The sequence below is a fragment of the Sorex araneus genome, chromosome 6 (assembly GCF_027595985.1).
Source record: "Sorex araneus isolate mSorAra2 chromosome 6, mSorAra2.pri, whole genome shotgun sequence".
Classification (NCBI taxonomy): Eukaryota; Metazoa; Chordata; class Mammalia; order Eulipotyphla; family Soricidae; genus Sorex; species Sorex araneus.
In genome coordinates this window covers 71,198,940-71,226,605 of record NC_073307.1, presented here as the reverse complement: position 1 = coordinate 71,226,605, position 27,666 = coordinate 71,198,940, and the positions used below count along the sequence as shown (strand labels likewise).

General features: G+C 36.5%; 1 protein-coding gene across 7 annotated transcripts in view; it reads left to right on the top strand.

The window, feature by feature from the left end:
• CNTN1 (contactin 1) overlaps positions 1-27,666 on the top strand; it is a 336,636-nt gene that overhangs the window by 219,882 nt on the left and 89,088 nt on the right. For all 7 annotated transcript variants that reach the window (XR_008630792.1, XM_055143917.1, XM_055143916.1 and 4 more), the window contains one exon: positions 15,218-15,338. Coding sequence is in view for 6 of the 7 variants with exons in the window: in XM_055143917.1 (XP_054999892.1) it covers positions 15,218-15,338 (121 nt within the window). In the remaining variant the exon portion in view is untranslated. The remainder of the gene's footprint in view (positions 1-15,217; positions 15,339-27,666) is intronic.

The window sequence follows — 27,666 nt, the reverse complement described above, 5'->3', positions numbered from 1 at the left end:
CAATCTCCAAGATCTTAAACTGTGAAGTTAGGTTACTTATGTGGGCTTGCTCTTCTTTCCCGAGAACTGCTTGTAGAGCTATAAACTTTCCTCTTAACACAGCTTTTGCCATGTCCCTTAACACAGCTTTTGTCGTCTCTTCATTCTCATTTGTTTCCAGGAATTTTTTGATTTCCTCTTTCATTTCCTTTCTAAGCCACTTATTAAGTAGGGAGCTGTTTAATTTCCAGGTTTTTGTTTGATTTTCTGTTTGTGTATGTGATTCACTGCTATTTTCAGTGCATTATGATTTGAGAAGATCATTGATACAATCTCTATCTTCTTAATTTTATGGAGGTATGTTTTGTAGCCCAGCATGTTGTGTCTTGAGGATGTCCCATGCACACTTGAGAAGAATATGTGTTCAGCTTTTTGAGGATGAAGTGTCCTGTATATATTTACTAAGCTCCTTTATTACATTTCTTCCCTCAAATAAAATATGTCCTTGCTAAGTTGATCTATCGAGTGGTGTTAAAGAGTGTTCAAATCTCCAACTAGAATTGTGTTGCTATCGATGTCTTTCTTCAAGTCTATGGGTAGTTGTTTTCAGTATTTTGCTGGTACCTCACTAAGTGCATATACATTCGGGAGTGGGATTTCTTCTTGATCTACAGATCCCTTGATCAATAAGAAATGACCTTCACTATCTCTTGTGACCTTTTCAGTCAAAAATCAATGTGGTCTCATAACAGAATGGCCACCCCATCTTTTTTGAGGAAGTTGTGTGTAGAATTGTTTTCCAGCCTTTGACTTTGAGTCTGTTTGCTCTGACTGTTCAGATGTGTTTCTTGCAGGGAACAGAATATTGGGTTCAATTTTCTGATTCATCCTACCACCCTGTGTCTTATAATTGGTGTGTGTAGCCCATGGACACTGAGATATATTTTTATGGGGTTTTGTCCCATATTTCTGCCAAAGTTTGGTGTATTTGAGGGGCTTGTCTTGTCTTAAAGTAGCTCATTTAGTTCCGAGTTTTTGTTAGTCTGTGAAGTTGTGTGTTGTTTCTTCCAATATGAATGAGAGTCTTGCTGGATAAAGTATTCTTGGTGAGGTGTTTATTTCATTGAATTTTTCACTGTGTCCCACCACTGTCTTCAGGGCCTTGGAGTTTCATGAGGTAAGTCAGCTGTAAATCTTAAGGATATTCCTTTCTAGACAATTTCTTTTATCTTGCTGCTTTCAGAATTTTGTCTGTGTCTATGTTTTTTGTCATTTTTATAAGGATGTTTCTTGGAATATTTTTATTTGGATTTCTTTTAGCTGTTACTCTACAGGCCTCCTGAATCTGCTTGCATGTGCTCTTCAGTTTGGGAATGTCTCAGCGATGATGGCTTTGACAGTTTCTTCTTTATCAGGTTTTCTTTCTGTCCCTCTGGGACTCCAATGATCCTTATGTTACTCTTCTTGGTTTCATCCTGATTTTCTCTTGACATCTGTTGGTTTATTTGTAGGCTCTTTTCCATTTTCTGCAGTTGTCTGGAGATTCTCTGCACCTCATCCTGAAGCTCACTGATTCTCTCCTCAGCAGCTGTTACTCTGTTACTGTGGCCTTCCACTGAGTTTTTCAATTCATCTACCAGATTTTTCAGATCTGTCATTTCTGTTTGTAGTTCTCTTTGCAGTTTCCTCATTTCTGCTCTCAAATCCTCTTATATTTTATTAACAGTGCATACCATTGTTTCTTTTAGGTCCCTATGCATCCTTAATAGATCCCCCTCTAAATTCCTTGTCAGAGCAGTTGTGTAGCTCACTATTATTGCTTGGGTTGTCTGGGCTAGCTGTTTCCCTCAGTAAGCCTAGTGGGTTTCTGCGTTGCTTTACCATTTTGACCTGTGCAGTTGGACTTTCACACTCACTGTTACTATTGTGTTTTTGGTATAGTATTAATTGAGGTAGGGGCTAATGAATTATTGGCCTAATGTGTTTTTTGGTTATCAGGCTGCCCTAGTGAAAATTCCACATAAGAGACTAATTTATGGTTCTTATGGGTATGGAGATGGAGATTAACTCGCAGCTGCTAACGTGGTCGCGACTCCTGAGGCCATTCCCACTGGGCCTCTGAGCTATCATTGGAGGTTTTAGGTCCTTGCAGCTTGAACCTAGAACTGGGGCTATTTCTTGCCTGGCTCCCATCGGTCCCATGGAGTTCTGGCCTTGAGCACTGTCCCTGCACGTGCACAACTGAGGCTCTGGAAGCCACTCCCACCAGGCCTCTGACCTATAAGTGGGGGTTTTAGGTCCTTGCAGCTTAAACCCTGAATTGGGGTTGTCTCCTGTTTGGCTCCCGCTGGTTCCAGAGTTCTCTGTCTTATATATCTTTGGTATGAACCCTTTATAAAATTAGTGATAGGCAAGTAATTTCTCCCTCTGTGGGCTGCCTTTGTGTTCTGGTCATTGTTTCCTTTGAGATACAGATATTTCTTAGTTTAGTGTAGTTCCCTTTATTTATCTTTACTTCCACTTGTTTGGTCAATGACATTTTATCCTTAAAGAAGCCTCTACCTTCAATGTTATGGAGCATTTTCCCTACATTTTCCTCTATGCACCTTATAAATTAAGGTCTGACATTTTATTTGACTTTTGTGAGTTATAAAATATTATAAAGAGGTCTGGGTTCATTTTTTTCATACAGCTGATAAGTTTTTCTAACACCAACTATTAAAGAGGGTTACCTTGCCTCATTTCATACTTTTTGCTCCTTTGTCAAAGACTGACTGAACTTATGTCTGAATATTTGCCTCTGGGTTTTCAGTACTATTTCTTTTTCAGTACTATTCCATTGATCTGAGAGTCTGTCTTTACTCAAGTCCACACTGTTTTAATTACTACAGCTTTGTAATACAGTTTGAAGTTAGGGAAAGTGATGCCTCCATTCTTCTTTTTCCCAAGGATTACATATGCTATTTTGAGGGTGGGGCTAGTGTTCCATATAAATTTCAGGAGTGCGTGGTCTAGTTCTTTAAAAAATGTCATGGGTATTCTTTTAGGAGTTGCATTTAATCTGTATAATGTCTTGAACTGTATTGCCATTTTGATGATGTTAATCTTCCTAATCCACTAACAAGCAAAACATTTCCATTTCCTTGTGTCCTCTTTTATTTTTTAAATACTGGTTTATAGTTTTCTTTATATAGGTCTTCCACCTCTTTAGTTAAGCTGATTCCTAGGTACTTGGTTTCCTGAGGCAAAATTGTGAATGGGATCTACAGGCTTTATTTCATAGTGTTTGTTCATAGTGGAGAAGGGAAGAAAGGAACAAACATTTATATTTAGGAAGAATGTTAATTAAAACTTGCAAAATTGCTAAGTAGTAAATCAGACTTTGGAATATCTCTGAGCTATGACAACTTCTAGTGTGTAAATCTGTTCTCAACAAAAGAAAAAATAATTTATAATTCAGTGAAAGCTATAGTTTTCAGTGAAAACATAGTGAACATTTGTAATTTGTGGCTAGAATATGCTGAAGTCCATGATCTTTACTTGCTGTGTAAGAATTTTATTGATCATTGAGAGCCTCACCTCTTAAGGTATGAAAAGTACTAATAGCATTGATAAAAACTTCAGGAAATTCCCATATACACAATGTTATTAGAAATGATATGGCATATTTTCTTTCGTTTTTCCTTCAGAGGCATATTAATGCCAAATAAAGAGCAAGAGAAGAAAAACATTCCTTGTTACTGATTTATACAAGTAAATCTTTGAGTTGACTATATAAAGCCTAATGTTTAAAGCAGAGATGATTTTTAAAATAATTTTAGTACTAAGATTTTAGAATAAATTAAAAAGTTTATTCTAAAGATTAAATTGGAATTTAATATATTTGAAAACAAAATTGTTCTGTTTGCATGTGAATCATATACAAACAAAAGTACATAATTTCTTTCAAAATTAAATAAGAAAACATGTAGACAGTTGTATGTTTCAACTGAGAGTCTGGTGAAAGAATAACTTTATTAAGAAAAAAGATTAGCTATACAGATTATTAATATTTTACAAAGGACCATTGTTATGGTGCCACAAGTTACTGGTTTTTATTTATTTTTTTGAATTGTAAAATTGAATAATGAACATTTGAAGTTTCTGAGGTGTCATATTTTTTTATTTAGTAATATGGATCATAGAAATAGAGTTTTGGAGAAAAAGTTTGTAGACACAGGAATTGAGTCAAGTAGTGAGTTCACATAATAAAAGAATATAATAAAACTAACTGCTTTTTATGCATTCTTTCTAAAATGCAGCTATTATCTTGTCATAACAGTTTTTAAGGATTTACTTAATATGTTTTATTAGGAAATATTTGGTGTCAAGATGCAGTATTATTATGTATGTCAAAGCACATTAAAAAGACTGTTTTATAACCATATGGTTTTATATTTTATTTTATTAAAACAGTTTTCACTAGACAATGACTCAAAAATATGTGCCAATTGGCTTTCATACTAGCTCAAGGAAAATTTTTTATTACCATCCCCATATGTACAGTCTTATATTCTCCTTATCTCACTTTTTAATTTTAGATTTGGCCACACCTAACTGTGCTCAGAGCTTACTGTGTCAGGGATCGATCCTTAGATGGCCGTTTGCACGGCAAGCACCGTATCTGTTGTAATATTGCTCTGGCCCTAGCAACTGTGAGTTCTAAACATTGCCAAAATCACCCTCAATTTTGATACTTGTGAGATGAGAGTTCAAATGTTTCTTTAAAGTTATTATTGTTAATTTTAAGCAAAATTTGAAGATTAAAATCAAACACAGTTAGAAAGGTATAGGACAGATTCCAAGAGAAACATTAAATATCGAATTTTCATTTTTTCCCCTTGTAGAATCAAGATGTGTTAGTTTACAAACTTTAGAGTTTGATAGCACTACACACCCTTGCCAACTAGGGAAGCTTATCTCAACTTTGGAATCCAGAGGGTTTATTGAGGCTTAATCAGGTTGCAGTTGATTAATTGCACAATTTCATTTCAGTTCATTTGAAATGGGGTCTTCATCTAGGTATCTTTTCAGGGGGGATGTTGCGAGACCACTTCATTAGTTATATTACTTGTTCATCTCTCTCCACCCTGTTCAGTTATACCATAAGACTCACTATTGCTAGAGTAGTTCAAGAGAACATAGGAATAAAAATTACTGATTAATATAACTCAGGAAGAGCCAGATGAAAGAGACTCATAGAGGCTTCTCCTGAAGCCCCTGCCTGGCACATTTCCGCCGCCGCCGTCGGATCCTGACCAATCTCCATCCTGCAGACCATGATGCACTGAAGATGGAAGTTAATCATGCACAGACGCGGAGGACCAAATCAAACACTTGGAAGTTAAACAACTCACTATTGAACAATGAGTGGGTCACTGAGGAAATCAAGAAAGAAATTAAGAGATACCTCGAAACAAACGAGAATGAAGACACAAGCTATCAGAACCTATGGGACGCGGCTAAAGCTGTGTTAAGGGGAAAATTTATAGCTCTGTAAGCCTTCCTCAGAAAGGAAGAAAGGGCCTATATAGATAGCTTGACTTCGCAGCTCAAGATCTTAGAAGAGGACCAGCAAAAGGAACCCAAACCAGATCGAAGGAAAGAAATAATAAAACTTAGAGCAGAAATTAACGATATGGAAACCCGAAAAACAATCCATAAGATCAATGAAACAAAGAGCTGGTTCTTCGAGAAAATAAATAAGATTGATAAACCGCTAGCAAGACTCACAAAGAAAGAAAAAGAGAAAACCCTAATAAACCGAATCAGAAATGAAAAGGGGGACATCACAACAGAAACCAAGGAGATTCAAAGGATCATCAGAGACTACTTTGAAAGTCTGTATGCCACGAAGCAAGAGAACCTAAAAGAAATGGACGCATTCCTTGACTCCTACAATCTCCCAAGACTGCGCCAAGAAGACATGAAATACCTCAATAGGCCCATAAATATCAAGGAAATCGAAACTGTAATCAAAAGTCTCCCCAAAAACAAAAGCCCAGGTCCAGACGGATTCACTGGTGAATTCTTCCAAACATTTAAAGAAGACATGTTGCCAGTTCTCCACAAGTTTTTCCAGGAAATTGAAAAGACAGGAACCCTTCCGAACAGTTTCTACGAGGCACATATCTCCCTAATACCAAAAGCAAACAAAGACACCTCTAACAAAGAAAACTATAGACCAATATCCTTGATGAACACCGATGCGAAGATCCTCAACAAAATACTAGCAAATAGAATCCAACAACTCATCAAAAAGATCATACACCATGACCAAGTGGGATTCATTCCGGGGATGCAAGGATGGTTTAACATTCGGAAATCAATCAACATAATCCATCACATCAACAAAAGTAAAGATAAAAACCATATGATCATATCAATAGATGCAGAGAAAGCATTTGACAAGATCCAGCACCCATTTATGATCAAAACTCTCACCAAAATGGGTTTTGGAGGAACTTTTCTCAAGATAGTCAAAGCCATCTACCACGAACCTAGGGCAAGCATTATCATCAATGGAGAAAAACTAAGGGCTTTTCCTCTAAGATCGGGGACAAGACAAGGATGCCCACTCTCACCACTTCTCTTTAATATAGTATTGGAAGTATTAGCAATAGCCATCAGGCAAGAAAAAGATATTAAGGGGATTCAGATCGGAAAGGAAGAAATCAAGCTCTCACTATTCGCAGACGATATGATGCTATACCTAGAGAAACCTAAAAGCTCTAGTAAGAAACTCTTAGAAACAATTGACCTATACAGTAAAGTCGCAGGCTATAAAATCAATACCCAAAAGTCCATGGCCTTCCTGTATGCAAACAATGAGACAGAGGAAAGGGACATGAAAAAAGCAATTCCATTCACAATTGTGCCCCAGAAAATCAAATATCTTGGAATCAGCTTAACTAAAGAAGTAAAGGACCTCTACAAAGAAAACTATATAACTCTACTCCATGAAATAAAAGAGGACATGAGGAAATGGAAACATATCCCCTGCTCATGGATAGGGAGAATAAACATTGTCAAAATGGCAATACTCCCAAAAGCATTATACAGATTTAACGCGATCCCTATAGGGATACCCATGGCATTCTTCAAAGAAGCGGAGCAAGCAATCCTGAAATTTATATGGAACAATAAACGCCCACGGATAGCTAAAACAATTCTTGGGAAAAAGATGATGGGAGGCATCACCCTCCCCAACCTTAAACTCTACTACAAAGCGGTAACAATTAAAACGGCATGGTACTGGAACAAAGGCAGAGCTGCAGACCAATGGAACAGGGTGGAATATCCCCACACACAACCTCAAATGTATGATCATCTAATCTTTGATAAAGGAGCAAGAGATGTGAAGTGGAGCAAGGAAAGTCTCTTTAACAAATGGTGCTGGCACAACTGGACAATCACATGCAAAAAAATGGGCTTAGAACTCGACCTGACACCATGCACAAAAGTCAGATCAAAATGGATTAAAGACCTCAACATCAGACCACAAACCATAAGGTACATTGAAGACAAGGTCGGCAAAACCCTCCAGGATATTGAAGATAAAGGTATCTTCAAAGATGACACGGAACTAAGCAATCTAGTAAAAACAGAGATCAACAAATGGGACTACATTAAACTAAAAAGCTTCTGCACCGCAAAATATACAGTGACCAGAATACAAAGACTATCTACAGAATGGGAAAGGATATTTACACAATACCCATCAGATAAGGGGTTGATATCAAGGGTATATAAAGCACTGGTTGAACTCTACAAGAAGAAAACATCCAACCCCATCAAAAAATGGGGCGAAGAAATGAACAGAAACTTTACCAAGGAAGAAATACGAATGGCCAAAAGGCACATGAAAAAGTGCTCTACATCACTAATCGTCAGAGAGATGCAGATCAAAACAACCATGAAATACCACCTCACACCACAGAGACTAGCACACATCCAAAAGAACAAAAGCAACCGCAGTTGGAGAGGATGTGGGGAGAAAGGGACCCTTCTACACTGCTGGTGGGAATGCCTGCTAGTTCAGCCCTTTTGGAAAACAGTATGGACGATTCTCAAAAAACTAGAGGTTGAGCTCCCATTTGACCCAGCAATACCACTGCTGGGAATATATCCCAGAAAAGTCAAAAAGTATAGTCGAAGTGACATCTGCACTTATATGTTCACCGCAGCACTGTTTACAATAGCCAGAATCTGGAAAAAACCCGAGTGCCCTAGAACAGATGACTGGTTGAAGAAACTCTGGTACATCTATACAATGGAATACTATGCAGCTGTTAGAAAAAATGAGGTCATGACGTTTGCATATAAGTGGATCAACATGGAAAGTATCATGCTAAGTGAAATGAGTCAGAAAGAGAGAGACAGACATAGAAAGATTGCACTCATCTGTGGAATATAGAATAATAGACTATAAGACTAACGCCCAAGAATAGTAGAAATAAGTACCAGGAGGTTGTTTCCATGGCTTGGAGGCTGGTCTCTCATTCTGGGTAACTCAGAGAAGGGAACACCAAATAAAATGTGGTTGGAGGTCATGTGGGGGAAGGGTGAGGCGGGCGGAATACAGACTAGAGACTGAAGACAATGGCCGCTCAACACCTTTATTGCAAACCACAACACCTAATCAGAGAGAGAGAACAAAAGGGAATTCCCTGCCTTAGTAGCAGGGTGGGGTGGGGGTAGACGGGACTGGGGAGGGGGGGAGGGATGTTGGGTTTATGGGTGGTGGAGAATGGGCACTGGTGAAGGGACGGGTTATTGAACTTTGTATGGGGGAAGCATGAGCACAAAGATGTATGGATCTGTAACTGTACCCTCACGATGACTCTCTAATTAAAAATAAACTAATTAAAAAAAAAGAAAGAGACTCATAGAGCAAGGTATAAAGAAATATATGAAATCTGTGTGCTCTCTGAAATACACATTTCTCCCAAATCTGCACACTAGCTAAAAAACTCCATAACCCATCCTTTTGGATTTTTTATGGAGATTTCATTACATAGGTCTGACTGATTAAACCCTGAGTTAAAGTTGAACTCAGCTTCTGTCTACAGAGATCTGAAAGTGAAATCATGTTGATTTCCCTAATCCCCATCCTAATGCCATCTTCATTAACATAAAAATTATGTTCATTATCAATTTACTATCCATACTTAGAAGGCTTTCAGAGGTGTAAACCAGGAACTGTGAAAACCAAATATATCTGAGAAAGATATTTTGGTGTTCTGAATTTAATACCAAAAAGTCAAATAAGAGCATTGAAAATATTGTACCTATAAATAACATAAACTTGATGGCCTAACTTTTATTGTAGTTAAAATGTATTTGTATTAGTTTAAGAGAAAAGATCAGAATTCTTGATAAGCAATTTACTTTTTCATCAAAGCAATGTATATTAAATGTTGACATGTTCTTAATACTGAACTGGGCTTGAGGATATAGCACATAGAGCTCTGCACATACTCCACTTAGATATAGGAAGAACTGTGTTTCTTCTTCACCTAAAAGTTGCAGGTTTTTAGACTGATAAAATTTAATGAATAATTGCACAGATGATTAAGTGCAATTGAGATATATAGCATGGCAAGATATATTATCCTGTGATCAAATATAATAAGTGAAATGGAACTATTTTCTGAGGAAATTTTTTGACTACTATTGGTACATTCAGGGTGGTAGGTAAAGTTGATATGATCATGATACAATGGAGAACTGGAAATGGAAGAGCACAAGGTGTAAATAATTTCCTGAAGAGGAATGTTCTTTCTAGAAATCATAGTACAAGTAGATTGGTGACACTAGATTATCTGGATTATTGGACATAATTTAGAAAGAATCACTTAGCCATACTACAGTTCTCATTATAGGAAGGGAAATATTCAGGGAATATTCAGAAGATTATATTTTGTTTTTATGAAGATGTGTATTTTAGGATATATATACAAAAGGTCACTCTGGGTGTCAAGTGGAGATAAGTGGAACAGGGATGCAGGTAATGACCAATGGAAAGAGTATGTTAAAATGATTTTGCTGGGCCATAGAGTTAGCAGAGGTCTTAAAGCATGTGGCCATCATGCAGTTTATCATGGTTTGATCCTAGCACTGCTTATGGTTCCCTGAGCATTTTGAAAAAGAAATTAATTATTAATCACCTATTAACCATTGATTTTAATTTATTAATTATTAATTTAACCATTTCATTAATCTGGTTGTTTTAATTAATTCAATTAATATAATTTATTGATTATCAATTAATTATTAATCAGAAAGTAATAAAGAAGTTAAAGAAATTTCTAAAGAAGTGAGATTTTCTGGGAATATTTTGCCATAGATTTCCAGAAAATTAAATGCTTTCAGGAAGACGATCAAATGACATTATAAGATTAAATAAAATGAATTCAAGACATAGGAAACATGAACATCACCAGCTGTGGCCCTAAAGCAAAAAAAATTTTATAAAACCAGGGGCCAGAGATATAGTACCGCAAGTAAGGTGCTTGGTTCTGTGTAGCCGACCCAGGTTTGTTCCTTCACATCACATTTGGTCCCTTAGCATTGCCATGTGTGGCCCCTAAGACAAAACAAAAAATTAATGTCCCAGAGTAATTCCAATGTAAAAGATGCTTACTGGTAGTGTTGATATATCCTACCTTGTGGGACACTACCAGTTCTAACATATTTAATTCTTGAGTAAATCTAAAATGATGATACAAATTTTATGATGGCTTTTCTGACAAAAGAAGGAACTAAATTTTTAGTCAAAAGTCTTTGGTATGACAAAGAATAAAAGATTGATAGAGGATAGCTAAGAGATTCATAGAGCCAGAAATCTTAGATACTTTATTAAACAATTTTCATTTTAGCCAAGAATTTTTACTTATTATTGTTTTTTTATTTGTTGATTTTGGGAGCCATACTCAGCGATGCTCAGGTCTTACTCTTGACTAAATGAAGGGTTACTCTTGCTGGGCATGGGGACCACATGGATGCTGGGGTCCCACTACACGCAAGACAGTGCCCTAGTCACTATTATTGCTCTGGTTCCCTGGTCAGGAATTTTGAGGCAAGGTGATTTAGTAAAGTTCTCAGCTGTCTTTATATCATATAACCACACTTTTACTAAAACTGGCTAATATCAAGGAACAAAATGTATGGCCATTGACAAGTTAGTTATTTCTTCTTTTTTACTTTCTTATTCATTTCTATTTATTTTCATTACTTATTTCGGACAGGGTTGAGGAGAGGTGTGTTGGGATAATCCTGACTATGCTCGGCCTTATTCCTGACTCTGCACTCAGTGATTATTCCATGCTCAGGGCACCAGGAAACCAGGTACATAGATTACCTGGCTTAAAATTGTTGGAAGAGAGCCCTATAATTTTTTTCAAAATCAAAAATCTCAGAGAGATAGTATATTGGGTAAGGCTTTCATGTGGTTGACCCAGCTTTAATCCTGGAACCCCATATGGTTGTCCCAATCAGGAGTGACCCCTGAGTGCGGAACACCATGGGGTAGGTCTGCACCATTGAGTATGGCCCCTCATCTTTTTAAAGTATCTATGGAATAAATGTATTCCATAGTATATGGAATAAAAATAAAAGTATATGGCATAAATGAAGACTCTCAGACCATAGCAATGTGTATGAGAACCCAGAGATAGATTCCAAGCAGCTGATCTTCAATAAAAGATCACGTAGTATGAAGTAGAGCAAAGAAAGCCTCTCCAATAAATGGTGTTGGGAAATCTGGCTAGCCAAATGCAAAAAAAAAAAGTTTTATTTTAGATAATTGTATCATACTGTAAACAAAATTTGATTCCAAATGGATCAAATGTCTTGATATTAGACCCATATCCAGAAATTACATCATGGAAAAATTCAACATGACACTGATTATAGAGGCATCTTCAATGACTCAGTGCCATTGTCCAAGAAAGCCAAAGTAAAGATAAACAAATCGGACTACATCAAACTGAAAAGCTTCTGCATCACAAAAGCAGTGGCTAGAATAGAAGATATCCTGAGTGGGAGAAAATACTCACTCATCATCTGACAAAGTGCCAATACCCAAGATACATTAAACATTTGTAAAACCTAACACCAATAACAGGCTGAAGCAATAGCACAGCAGTAAGGCATTTGCCTTTCATGTGGCCGACCTGTGTTTGATTCCTCTGCCCCATTCAGAGAGCCCGGCAAGCTACCAAGAGTATAGAGTCCGCACGATAGAGCCTGGCAAGCTACCCATGGTGTATTGGATATGCCAAAAATAGTAACAAATAAGTCTCACAATGAAAGACATTACTGGCGCCCGCTTGAACAAATCGATGAGCAACAGGATGACAGTGAACATCAATAACAACAAAAACAAAGCAATTTCATCAAAAGAGGGGTGAAAAGCTGGAACAGATACTTAGACAACAGGAATATGGAAAAAAATACTCTCATCACTAAATGTCAGAAAATAAAAACAAAATGACAATAAGGAATTACCAGTGAGACTGGCCCATATCAAGCACAATAGAACCAATCAGTGTTGATGAGGATGTGGAGAAAGGAATCCACCATTCACTGTTGGGAATGTCTTTTGGTTCACCTACTGTAGGATAACATGGGGGTTGTCCGTTTAGCCTTGCTGCAGGGAACTTAGTTTACCTTAAAGCAATGTCCTTTCTGTATGGACACAGGAAGGCAGTTAATATTATGCTTTGTAACTTGGGAGCAGATTGACTGCAATAATATTTACTCCTGGGCATCTGCTTTCTCAACTCAGTTGTCCTTAGTTCTTAGAACCCCCAAAACAGGGTTCCAACGAGGGACAGAATGGACCCAGGGCAAGCTGTGAGCTACCCTGGCATTGAAATGGGCCAAGCGAAAGTCCCACAATACTCAACTATAAGTTGAGAACATGGTCATAGACAAATGCTGTCATGATCCAAAAGTAACAATGAGACTAGGACCCTGATGGGGTTAGGAAGACTAACCTGGCCTGAGGACTGTGGCCTGGAATATATTGTGAATGTCCTCAGGAAGAACCAAACTTTAAGTCTGATATATCTCTTACTGTGCTCATACAGACTGACATTGCTAGAAATATTAGAAGTAAATTTACTATAACTATTTAAATGGATTACTAACTGAAGAAGGAAGGAAGTAACACACCCTTGTTTGGATCCCACCCTTGAGCGGATCTCCTAGTAATCTGGAGTAATCTGCTTAGATGGGATTTTGTTAATCTCCTGGAGAAATGGTCTTACCCCTCTTTGTTGCTTTGTTAATGTTCAACCTACCTTTGTGTCACCACCCTATGTAATTGCTATATAAACTAAGACTGTAACGGGAGAAGGGGCAGAGGTAAGACAGAAGCAAGAAGAGACAGAAACAGAGAGAAGACACAGAGGTAAGACAGAAGCAAGGAGAAGAGACAGAAGTGGGAGAGAAGACACAGAAGCAGAGACAGAGAGAAGTCGGAAGAGACCAGAGGAGAGACTGCAGAGAGAGACAGACAGAACAGAACACAGCGGCACACACAGAAGCAGAGCACAAGTAGGAGCCATCCCGATCCTGTCCATACACAGTGTCTGGAGAGCAACGAACGCAAGGGGCGAGAGAGAGCGCCTCCTCCAGAGCCCTCAAACTACACAACACACATCACATCATTGCACCCTTCCGCGCATGCGCCTTTGTATTTACAACCTACTATGGAAAAATGTTTGGTGACTTCTCAAAATAAAAAACTAGCTTCCATATAATCCAACAATTCTCTCAAGCACTCCATATTTACTATGCATAGTTATGTTATTTACTATGTATAGTTATACATAATACTATTTATGCATAGTTGTGGTTGGGCTCTATATTTATTATGTAAAATATTAATCTAACATATATACTGTAATAGAGCTTTATGTCTATAATTCGAATAGTAAATCAATGTCTTGTTTGTTATTGAAGCTATATATCTGTTAAAAAATGAGTTTTCTAAATGTTTCTACTAAAAGAAAATTTTGGAGATAATGAGCATGGACTTTTTTATGTTTCCACAACCAAAAAAGTGAGTGGCATGCACAACCAAACTAGTTTATTTAAATTACTTGACTACCATAGGTTGCATTTTTATCTTTCTAAAAGCAGGCATATTATGACCTATTTCACAGGCTGTTTTCAGAAGTAAACCAAATATATGCATATATATGTCCATATATTCAATTAATGTATAGGTATTGCATATATAAGTGTGTATATGGTCAGAAAATATTTACAGGTTAGGCTTCAGTAAATGTTAACTATTTTTAAGATTTGCATAGGGATGGTTTTTGATAATTTAAAGTGCCTCAGAATATTTTTAAATGTGTTTTATACTCTTCTAAATATTAGGAATAGGAACAAACCATAAGTTATTGCCCATATAGAAGTTATATTTTGCTAAAACAAACAATAAAATCATAAAGTTGAACTGTCCATTTTGAAATAATCTTTTCAGTGAATGGGAAAATAGTATAGTTTGCTAAAACAAACAACAAAATCATAAAGTAGAATTGTCCGTTTTGACAGTTTCAACAATCTTTTTAGTAAATGGGAAAACTCTTTTAAATTAGGCAGTTAGATCAATTTTGCAAAACCGAATTAATAATTTTTCCTCTACATATAGCATTGATTTACCCTCATTGAAATCTAGTACTGAAACCTTGCATATTAACATTTGTCTTTGAAAAATATCAATGAGGGACTGGAAGGGCTGTGCTGTGGGTAGTAGCATATGTTTGCCGTGTATGCTGCTGATGTAGATTCGAATATGGCTCTTGAGCCCCGCTGGAAAGGATTCCCGAGGGAGTAAGGAATGTACCATGCACATACCTGGATGTAACCCAGAAATCAAAATTAAAAAAATTAAGGGCTGCAGTAAAAATATATCTCTTGGTAACTGTATTACCCTCTAATAAAAGAAACAATAAAATGTTAAAGATATTTTAGTTAAGAAGAACTTAAGTCATTTATTTACTTTAATTTTTACTTGAGATCCTGATAACAAAAATTTAAATAACGTTAGACATCTGGCTCACATATCAAAAATGAAATTAAGGTGCTCACTTTATTAAGGAAACATGTGTATTTTGTACCCAAAACACATGTCATTGGTAGAAAATTTTTAATTTTCTAACTTAGCTAATTTTGCTCACAGCTGGATGCCAATGGGGAACTACTCATTCGAAATGCCCAACTCAAGCATGCTGGGAGATACACGTGCACAGCCCAGACAATTGTGGACAATTCGTCAGCTTCCGCTGATCTTGTTGTAAGAGGTAAGAGTGTCAACATTTTAAAATTAGAAACCAAAGGTATTTGATTTGCATAAATATGTATGATTTGGTAGCTCTGGCACAAACTTTTTATGTTCTTGATTCTTAAGAATAGCTAAGTGTATTTCCCATGTTTGCTTCCAGACAAGTAGTAAGCAACACTGATTTTGTTTGCTTTAGCTAACTACATAACTTGGAGAAACTTACAATACTTATCTTCTACTAAATTTTTCTGCTTTTAACTTAGTGCTAACCATAAATTCTTATTTCCTAGCTAAAAATTTTAGTGTTTTGAAACAGTTCTTTCATTTTTTGAAATATATTTTGGTTCTGTTTGCTAAAAGCTAAAGTGCTATATATTTATCATATTTATTTTATAACTAATGAATACATATACTATTTTTCTATTTACTGTCAGTTTTCAAGCTAGTCCCTTTGTTTTAGAAATATAAATTTATTTCATTAGTAATTATTTATAACAATGAGGTCTTGAGGTTGATTTATGGCAAGGAAAGGAAGGAAAGGAAGAAGGAAAAGGGGGAAAGGGGAGGGGAGAGGAGGATATAAAATGAAGAATGTGCTAGGTGATATATGATTATTTAAAATATGATGTCATTGGACCAGACCGATAGTACAGCAGGTAGGGCACTTACCTTGTTCACGGTGGAACTAGGTTGGTTCCTCAAAATTTCACATGTTTCTTGAGTGCCACCAGGAGCAATTCTTGAATGCAGAGGAAGAAGTAACACCTGACAATCGCCAGGCGTGGCTCAAAAACATATATATATATATATGCATATATATATACATATATATGTGTGTGTGCGTGTGTGTATGTCTGTGTATGTATATATGTGACATTTGTTTATGTTTATATTATTTGTAGATATATAGCTCATTTGCTACTTGTCTCTATTTTATAGTTTGGAATATGAACACCTAGTTTAAAAATTATTCATGCAAAGCTGGTAAGATAATGCAGCGGTAGGGTGCCTGCCTTGTTCATGGGCTATTCTGGATTGCATCCCTAGCTCTGGATATGGTCCCTTGAGCACCATCAGGTGTGGTTCCAAACCAACAACAACAATAAATCATGCACAGAACCCGGGAAGATATCTCAACAGGTGCTTGCAAGAAACTGGTTTAATACCTAATGAAAATTGCTGGTTTTTCAAGTACATATGCACACATGTGCATGTTTCTGTAATCATGGATAGTTGAGTGTATGTGTGCAAAAGATCATGAATGATATATGTAAAAGACGATAAATTTCTAACTGAGGTATTTCACCACCTTTTTTACTTTTAAAATTTTAATCTTTTGTTTGGGGACCAAACTCAGCAGTGTTCAGATGCTACTCTGGAGTTGGTGCTTGGGGATTACTTCTGTGGTATTTTGGAGATGATAAAGGGACAGGGATCAAATGCAAACCTCCAGCACGCAAACCTCGTGCTAACACCATTTATGTTATCTTCCTGGCCCTTCACCACTATTCTAAACTGAGTTTATATTGGCTTCAGTGAATTCATAAAATCTGTCTAGTTGAACCTATTTATACCTAGTTATGCCTAGTTATACCTATTTGTTCTTGGGTACTCTATTCTGACCCATTAGTCAGAATCTTTCTTTTATCCAGCTATTTTGATTACTATGGTTTATTGTATAACTTCAAGTTAGGTAATGTGATGCCTACCATTTTATTACTTTCAGAATGGTTTTGGCAATTCAGAATCTTTTATAACTCTACACAAACTATAATTGATTATCCTAAGTCCTTGAAGAATGTTGTCTAAATTTGGAGAGGAATTGCACTGCATCTATATAGTAGTTTAGGTGTGGGGGGGAGTCATTGTACAATATTGATTCTTCCAATCCGTGAGCATGGAATGTTTCTCCATTTTCCAGGAGCTTCTTCAATTTCTTTAATTGTTGTTGAAGTTTTCCTATATAGGTCTCTTACCTCTTGATCAGTTGATTCCTAGATACTTGGTGCTTTTGCACACTATTTTAAATGTATTAGTCTCTTTGATCTCTTTCTTGTCTGATTTGTATATAGGAATGCAACTGGTTTTTGTGTATTCATGTTGCAGCCGAACACTTTATTGTATTCCTTTATTATTCCTAGGAGTTCATTTTTGTCGACACTTTAGGGTTTTCAATGTATATCATCATGTCCTCTGCAAATAGAGATCATTTTACTTTCTCTTTTCTAATTTGAATTTGTTTCATTTTCTTTTCTTGCCTGATTATTAATGTTAGACTTTCTGATACAATGTTGAATAACAATGAAGAGATACTGGACATCCTTGCATTTTGCTGGGTTTCAGCGGGAATGCTTTCAGTTTTTCACCATGTGAATAATATTGGCTATGTTTTTACAAATCTGATATCTGTTACAAATAAAAGATATCTGTTACTATCTTCAGAAAGGTTCTTTCTGCCCTTATTTTATTGAGGACTTTTATCATGAATGGTTGTTTGGGTCTTGGCAAAAGCTTTCTCTGAATCAAATGATATGACCATATGCTTCATTCCTTACTGTTGTTGATGTGGTGCATATATTAATTGATTTGCATATACTGAAGCATCCTTGCATCTCTGGGATGATTCTTATTTCATCATGGTTCATGCTTTTTTAAAATGTGCTGTTGGATACATTTTTCAAAATTTTGTTGAGGATTTTTGCACTGATATTCAGCAAAGAGATTGGTCTGAAATATTCTCTTTTTAATAGTATCTTTGTTAGATTTGGATATCAGTGTAATATTAGCTCTGTAGAAGTCATTAGGAAGAATTCCTTTTTCGTTGGCATTTTAGAAGAGCTTCAGGATTAATGGCAGTAAGTCTTCTCTGAAGGTTTGAAAAAACTGACCTATAAATCCATCTGGGCCAGTACTATTATTTTTGGGGAAAGATTATTAATTACCATTTAAATTTCCTTGTTTGTGATTGACTGTTCAGACTTCCTATTTGAACACTTTCTCTCTTTTTTTTTATCCTCATGAGTCTAGTCAAAGGTTTATCTATATTGTTTATTCTTTCAAAAAAACAGCTCCTAGTTTCATTGATTCTTTGTATTGTTTTCTTGGTTTCTATATTGCTGTTTCTGCACCAGCTTTTATTATTTCTTTTCTTCTACTAGCCTTTGGATTCATTGCTGCTGTTTCTCCTGACATTTAAGTTGCACATTTAGGTTTTTGATTTCATGTCTTTCTTTTTCCCTTATCTAAGCCTGTATTGCTATGAGTTTCCCCCTAAGTACTGCTTTTTTTCCCATAGATTTGTGGCCCATAGATTTTAGTAACTAGCTTCTTCATTATCTTTAGTGTGAAAAAGCATTTTTTTGACTTCTTGTTTTATCCAGCTGTTATCTAGCAGCACATTGTTTAATCTCCAGGTGTTAGGTTTCTCCCCACCTTCTTTGTATGGTTAATTTCTATCTCAGTGGCATTGTAGTGTGATTGGATGGTTAATATGATTCTTATGTTTGTGAATTTTCATAAGTTAGACATATGTCCTAAAATGTGATCTATCCTGGAGAGTATTTGTGTGCACTAGAGAAGAATATGTATTCAGCTTTTTGATGATGTAAGGCCCTGTGTATATATCCACTATTCCAGTTCTTCTAGTTCTTCTTCATTTAGTGCCCCTATACCTTCACTGACATTCTGTCTAGTTGACCTGTACAGTGGTGACAATGGAATTTTGAAGTCCCCCAATACTATTGTTTCGATCCATATGTTTCATGAGCAAAAATCTTATAAACTTTGCTGATCCTACAACTGGTGCATATATGTTAATTTAAGTTGTACTACTTCTTCTATTTTTCCCTTGATCCATAAGTAGTGTTGATGCCTATCTCTAATAACTTTCTTTAGATTTGATGCAATTTTGTCTAATATAAGTATGTCTGTCCCAGCCTTTTTACTATTTTTCCATTGGCTTGTATGATTGTTTTCCATCATTTCATTTTGTGTCTGTGTCTATCCTGTGATTTTAGATGTATTTTCTATAAGCAGCACATTAATAGATTTTATTTCTTGGAAAGCATGGACCCTATAAGTGTGAGTCCATGCTTCCACTCAATGTCTTGATTCAGTCCATTGACAATAAAAAAATTATTGATATAAAGAACTGTGTTGTCATTGTACTGTATAGTTATTGTTTCTACAACTGACTGGTTTACATAAGTGGTCTTTTAGCATTTTATTCAGGGTAGTTTAGTTACAGCAAATTCAGTCAGTTCTTGTTTGTCTTAGAAAGTTTTTATTTTTTCCCCTCCCACTTAAATGAGAGCTTCTCAGGGTACTGGACTCTAGATTGAAAGTTTTTTTCAGTGAGTTATTTGAGTATATTATTCCACTCTTTTCCCACCTGTGCAGTTTCATATGGGAAATCTGTTGTCATTCTTCTGTTATTTCTTTTATTTAAGGCTTTTCTTCTCTCTTGTTTTTTTAAAAAGTGCATCTCTTTGGGTTTTTTTTTCCTTTTTGGGTCACACCCGGTGACGCACAGGGCTTATTTCTGGCTCATGCTTTCAGAAATTATTCCTGGCGCTGCTTGGGGGACCATATGGGATGCTGGGAATCGAACCCGGGTCGGCCGCGTGCAAGGCAAACACCCTACCCGCTGTGCTATTGCTCCAGCCCCCATCTTTCTTTGGATTTTGCCACTTTCATTGCTATGTTTCTTGGTGTTATTCCATTTTTTTAAACTTTTTATTTATTTTTATTTCTGAGCTTTAAAATGATTCACTTATCACGAAATCCCATTGATCGTCGATTTCTCGAGCGGGCTCAGTAACCTCTCCATTTGTGCTATCCCTGAGATTTTAGAAGCTGCTCTCCACTCAGTCCTCCCAACGATGTCCCACTGGAGGTTCTTTCAGGGACAGGGGAATGAGATCTGGCTTGTTTTTGGCTTTAGCATATGAATACACCATGGGAAGCTTGCAAGGCTGTCCATGTGGGCAGGAAACTCTCAGAAGCTTGCCAGTTTCTCCTAGAGGGAGAAGTAGGCTACAAGATATTGCACGGCCTTTGTGGCCACGCACTTCTGGGAGTTTGCTTTTAAGTCTCTGGATGTTGGCTGTTGATGGGATTACATACACTGGGGTTCCTCTGCCAGTACCTTCATGCGTGAGGCCCGTCTGAACATGTGGAGTGGGGCCTCAAGCATGGCTGTAGCTAGGTTCCAGTGGTCTTCGGCCGCCAGGAGCTCTGCTTAGGGCAGAAAGGGAAGCTGGAGCCCATCCCCTCTGAGGAGCCCTGGGGAAGACAGCCAGGCATGCAGGCAAGAGACTCTCTGCTTAAAATGATTATTTTATTTTATTTTTATTTCTTTTAATTTTTAATTATAATTTCAATTTTTTTTTTATCAAACACCTATCCTCCACCAGTGTATATTTTCAGTACCAATGTCCCCAGTATCCCTCCCCACAACTTCTCTCTGTCCCACCCTCCCCCTACCTCTATGGCAAAAAATTTCCCTCTTACTCTCTCTCTACTTTTGGGCATTATGGTCTGCAATACAAATACTGAGAGGTCATCATGTTTGGTCCTTTATCTACTTTCAGCACACATCTCCCATCCTGAGCGATCCCTCCAACCATCACTGACTTAGTGATCCCTTCTCTATCCCAGCTACTTTCTCCTCCACCTCAGGAGGCAGGCTTCCAGGTGTTGTTCCATTTGGGTCTATTTTGCTTGGTACTCTTTGAGCTTTTGAGTATGTACATCATCCTTCCTCAAGAGAGTGGGGAAATCCTCAGTTATAATCTCCCCCACCACTTGTTCTTCCTTTTCCCCCCTTTTTCCTGACTTTCAGGTATTCCTATACTTTTGAGATTATTTCTATTGTTATTTATCAAGTACCTTACATTCTCTCCCATCCAAATGCTTCTCTGTTCTTTTGCCACTTCCTTATCAACACTGACTTGTATTTTGTCTTCTCATTTATCTATGTGGTTCTCTACCTGTTCAATTTTTCTACTAAGGTTTACTATTGTGTTCTTTAATTTCTTCAGTTAATTTTGTGTGAAATCTGTCATCTCCTGAATCAGTTCTTCTTTGAGTTGCTCGTTTCTCATTTAGTGATTGCTTAATTATACTGTCTGGTAATTGTTTAATTTCTATTGCCAGTATAGTTAATTTCAATTCCTCAATGACAAGGCTAGAGAGTTTTAGTGGACTTGAGGATTTGCCTGGGTTTCTATTCTTGTCTGACTCAGTAGTTGGGTTCCTTAGTTTCCCCATTGTTCTTTGACTTTTATGTGGGTTAATGGTGGAGGTTTAGATTCCCAGTTACTTAAGAATGATCTGTTCAGATGTTTATACCAGAAGGCTACTGATAATACCTTTGTTGTTCATATTATTTCCTTTACCATATAGTGCTAATTGAGTATGGTGAGGGGTCTTCAACTCTATTTAGTTGACAGAGATTTATGATTGCATAACGTCAGTGAAGTGTGGTTGTTGCATTCCAATGGGTTTAATATGAGTATGTTCAGTAATAATTTCGCATGAACACTAGCATGTCTGTATGGCTTGGGGTTTAGAGAATTAGAGTTAGAGCCAAACCATGCAGCTCTCTGATCTAGGGGCAGGGTTGGCAAGATTAAGGTCTGCTGGGTCCCTGGCAGAGGCTGACTGTCAGGAGGCCAGCCAAAAGGAGATGGTGAGGATGGGCAGAGTCTCCTAGGTTGTTTTATGTAAGTTTCAATTGGCAACATTATGTGTATATGTGTGTGTATGAACCATTCTACTTTGTTTCATTGGCCAAAGTACAATGTATGTATTTATGTTAGGTACTCTCTTTAATTTTACTTTTTGGATTGATATTCACCAGAATTTAGAAAATGAATTTTTTTGCTTATTAATCTGCTTTTAAACCATCCCCTGATTACACAATCCCCAAAGCAAACAAAACCTAACGCATGGTAATTAGAACTAGAAACTGAGGGGTTAACTGTATGGGGACAAGACCTTAGGATAAAGGTGGGGAATTCTTGAAATCTTGAAACACTGGTAGAAGGAGTGGCGAAACTAAAAAATGGTCTATATTTATATAATAATAACTTCAGCACTATTGTAAACTATTATACCTCAATAAAAAGAACAAATACAAAAAATAATGGAAATTAAAATCTTAATTTCTTATATTAATGAATATAATGTAGCCAAATAATTTTATAAAAGTGGACAATATGTTTTAGTCTATGTAATTTGCTGTATTTAATGATATATTAAAATAATAGCATTAAGTGATTAATGGCTTTTTTAATACTGAAAATGCTCTTCAGTATTTATTTCTCCTAACCAGTCTAGGTTTTCAGAGCTCATATCCAGAGACTACTCTCTAGGCTAAATTATGTTTTGTATATTTATTTGGAGATATTGTTGCATATTAATTACTATTTATTGAAAACAAATGGAATAAGTAAATATTTCCTTGAAGTCTTATAATTATTAATGTGTTATGTCTGTTTTACCTTTCAATTTCTTCATGACATTTATATTACATTTCTGCACTTATGATTAAATATAAGCATGTACTTCAGAATGTTGAATTTGGAGCTCATGTAAATAATTTTAATACCTACATTTAGTAAATTTCTGTTGAGGGTCTTTTCATGTATTAGCCATGTACTTAGTGGCAAACACCTTGGAATTCCATATCATTTTTTTACTTCACACTAGACTTTTTCCAGAAGGTATGAATAAATAATATGGTTAAGTTCTGAAACTTCTATATTAGTCACTCAAAACTTTAATATTCTAGGAGAGTGTGTAGCTAATTTATGAGTATACCATAAGATTACCAATTCTTTTCTAGATGTTACTGATTATATCTTGAAGTTTGTTTTCCTCCCTTCCATTGTCTGGCACATGATAATATAAATAATAAATAAATAATTAAATAATAATGTTAAATTTAAAATAATAGCAAATGGTGTGTAGACACCAAATTAGAACCTTCCCCCCATCACCCCCTTCCCAAACACCCTACCCTCAGCATATAAAGAGATCAAGAACACAAACAGTTATGTGGGCAGAATCATATATCTAGGGTCAGAGAAAGCAAAATGGTTAAGGTTCTTGCCTTACATGAGACTGTAGCCCTAGGAATCCTGGTTTGAATCATGACACCACAAAAGATCCCCAGAGTATCACCAGGAATGATCACTAAGCACAAATCCGGGTATAGCCCCTAAGACTGCCTGGTGTGGCCCCAAAACAAGAAGCAAAGCCAAAAGAAAAATATTTATATGTTCAGATTATTATAATCAAATCAAAGATACTAGCTTACGTCTTCTTTATTTTTAAAAATATTTGGGTTGGAAAAGCCCACATTTACCTTAGATACTGAAATAATTGCTTCTGATTTCCATGCTTTCCATTTGCTTTGGTCAAGAAAGCTTGCCACAGAAACAGACTAAAGATTCCATTGCATTATTCTCTGAGACAGAAAAATGGCCCTAGCTGTCCACACTTGTTGGGATAGTGACTGGTTTGGCATGGCATTCTGAGCCCACGTTACATTAAAGCACAATGATGCATCTATGGTAGTAAAGTTTACTTAAATTAAGCATTGAGAATTCACAAATTCAAATTAAAATAAAGCTATCTTGTGATTATTACTTGGTGAAGCTGAAATAAACTAAGCACAAATAACTACTTATAATAAGTACTGTATCACTGTCATCCCGTTGCTCATCGATTTGCTCGAGTGGGCACCAGTAATGTCTCCATTGTGAGCATATTGGATGTTTTTGGCATATTGAATATGTCACGGATAGTTTGCCAGGTTCTGCCATGCGGGCGAGATATTCTTGGTAGCTTGCTGGGCTCTCTGAGAGGGGCAGAGGAATTAAACCTGGGTCGGACACGTGCAAGACAAATGCTCTACCCACTATGCTGATTTAGAAAATAAATATTATTTAAAAGTTGGGCCCTGCTAGTAATTTTACCTTTTAAAAGCTTTTATAAAAACTACATCTCTTCTAATGCTTGGAGTGTAGTCTTTACCATACTGCTGGATTCATTTAAAAATATTTTGTTTATATATGTATTATATATATGTATCACTGTATCAATGTCATCCCATTGATCATCAATTTGTTCGAGCGGGTGCCAATAACATCTCCATTCATCCTAGCCCTGAGATTTTAGCAGCCTCTCTTTATTTTTTTTATTTTTACATATATTTATTACATTGTTTTTTATATTTTAAACATGAGATCATTTTAATTTTTATAAATTAAGAAAGTTACATAATACAATCTTCCATCAAAGCCACTGTGACTATGATAGAAATATTTATTTTTATTTTTTTTTAATTTTAATTTTTTTATTGAGTCACCATGTGGAAAGTTACAAAGTTTTCAGGTTTAAATCTCAGTTATACAATGCTCGAATACCCATCCCTTCGCCAGTGCACATATTCCACCACCAAGAATCCCAGTATAGCTCCTCCCCGCATCCCCACACCCCTAAACCCCCCACGCCCCTAGCCCCCCACCCTTAGCCCCCCCGCCTGTGTAACTAATAAATTTCACTTTACTTTCACTTTGATTGCATACAATATTTCAACAAAACTCACAATTATTGTTTGGAGAGTCTCTCCCCTAAAGTCAGACCTGCTGAAAAGGAAGCATTAGATAATTTGTTTTCCATTGCTGAGGATGAAGAGGTATGAGGTCGAGTGACCACACTTAGCGGCCTCTCGGTTTTGGGTTTCTGTATTTTAGTATTTTAGTAACTAAGTCCAGAGAGATATCTGCCAGAAATTGCATCGTTGCCAACTTGTACTTCTCAGTTACATTCTATTCCACATATGAGTGTAATCTTTCTAGGTCTGTCTCTTTCTTTCTGACTCATTTCACTCAACATGATACTTTCCATGTTGATCCATTTATATGCAAATTTCATGACTTCATGTTTTCTGACAGCTACATAGTATTCCATTGTGTAGATGTACCAGAGTTTCTTTAACCAGTCATCTGTTTTGGGGCACTCTGGTTTTTTCCAGATTCTGGCTATTGTAAACAGTGCTAGCAGCCTCTCTTTACTTGTTCTTCCCAGCGGTGTCGCATTAGAGGCTCTTTCTGGGTTAGGGGAATGAGACCCATCATTGTTACTGTATTTGGCATATGAATATGCCATGCAGAGCTTGCCAGGCTCTGCCGCGTGGGCAGGATGCTCTCAGTACCTTGCCAGGTTCTCTGAGAGGGAGAACTAGGCTATAAAAGTTGCTACTCCTCACTTCGATTCTGGAGAGAAAGCAGGCATGTTTTATAGAAGTTAATGAGACTAGAATGAGCTTAGACATCCCATTTCAGTGTTCCATTAGGAACTTAATAAATTAATATTTGCCAGTACTCCAAATAAAGTTGATAATTATGCTAATTAAGTCGAATTACAAAATTCACATGCTCAAATTACAAAATTTTAACAAAATTATTACAAAATATTTAGTGATCTGACTTTAACATTGTAGCACTGTAGCACTGTTTTCCCATTGTTCATCATTTGTTCAAGTGGGCACCAGTAACATCTCCATTGTGAGACTTGTTACTGTTTTTGGCATATTGAATATGCCACAGGAAGCTTGTCAGGCTCTGCCATGTAGGCAGGATACTCTCGATAGCTTGCCAGGCTCTCTGAGAGGGACAGAGGAATGGAACCCGGGTCTGCCACGTGCAAGGCAAACGCCCTACCCATTGTGCTATCGCTCCAGTCTGACTTTAACATTAATAACATTAATTTGAATATATGCAATGAGAAAAAGTACAAATCATCAGTAACTTCTAAAAGTTTTTGTGAGCATGGATAAAATGATAGTTTTTATTTTTAATAGTTCTATTAGTACGGCAAGCTACTGAGAGTATCCCGCCCCCACGGCAGAGCCTGGCAAGCTACCCGTGGCATATTCGATATGCCAGAAACAGTAACAACAAGTCTCACAATGGAGATGTTACTGGTGCCCACTCGAGCAAATCGATGAGCAACAGGAGGACAGTGCTACAATGCTATTAGTATTGGCAACATATATCTTTGTAACTCCAATCCTTATATGTAAAAAGGAAAGACATATATTAGGTCTAAAATTAAAATATATATTAAAATAAGATATATAATTTGAAATATGACATTAAAACATGATAGTATTAGTTGTATTTTTATGATGATAAATAAATCTGTTATTATTTTCCAACCAGTATTTGAGAAACAGGTACTATTAATATTCTGTCTATACTCATGAAGAAATGGAGGCCCAGGGGGTTGGAGCAATAGCACAGTGGGTAGAACCTTTGCCTGCACTCGACCAACCCAGGTTCGAATCCCAGTCATCCCATATGATCCTCTGAGCACTGCCAGGAGTAATTCCTGAGTGCAGAGCCAGGAGTAACCCCTGTGCATCGCCGGGTGTGACCCAAAAATTGAAAAAAAAAAAAAAGGAAATGGAGGCCCAGTGAAGCTGTTGCTTATATGTGGTCAAACAGCTGTTAAGTGTTTTAATCCAATCATCTGATTTTAACATTAATAACATTAATTTGAATATGGGCAATAAAATAATAAATGTGTAAAATATTTATATCAAGTCCTTTATCTTTATAGTAAAAGTTTTTATTCCATTGAAGTGTTGATATACAAGTTTACTTTTGTTATTGATATATTTTGATTGGCCTAGTTGTCAAAATATACAAACTAAAGCAATTTAAAATATGCTTTAACTACTCAGTGTCATACATAATCACAATGTTAAAAAGAGTAAATAAATTACAGTAGCTTATTCTTTTCTGTTTGGGCCACACCAACAGTTCTCAGGGTTACTCCTGGCTCTGCACTCAGGAATTATTCCTCGTGGTGCCTGGGGAACATATGGGAGGCCAGAGATCAAACTCAGGTTGACTTACATACAAAGCAAGTGTCTTACCCACTGTTCTATTGTTCCAGCCCACAGTAGATCATGTTGATAGTTGATGTTTCAATATTCTCTTTAACCTTCATAATAGTTTATTGAACTCTTTCCTCATGAAATATTTTTATTACTGAAGTTATTTACTCTTCTTCCACACAATCTTCCTTTAATTGTTCAGAAAAACTCTTTCTCATGTATTTCCAGTACATAAGCAATATACAGCAAAAATCTTTAAGGAGTTGTTAAAAATTATATTATTTATGCTAAGGCATATTTTGTCCTTATACTTATTTCCTTCAAATTTTATGGATCAGAGAGATAGAAGAGCTGGTAAAGGGTTTACCTTGCAATCCTCAGCATCCCATACTGTCCTCTCAGCCCTAGAGGGGTCATCACTGAATGAAGAGCC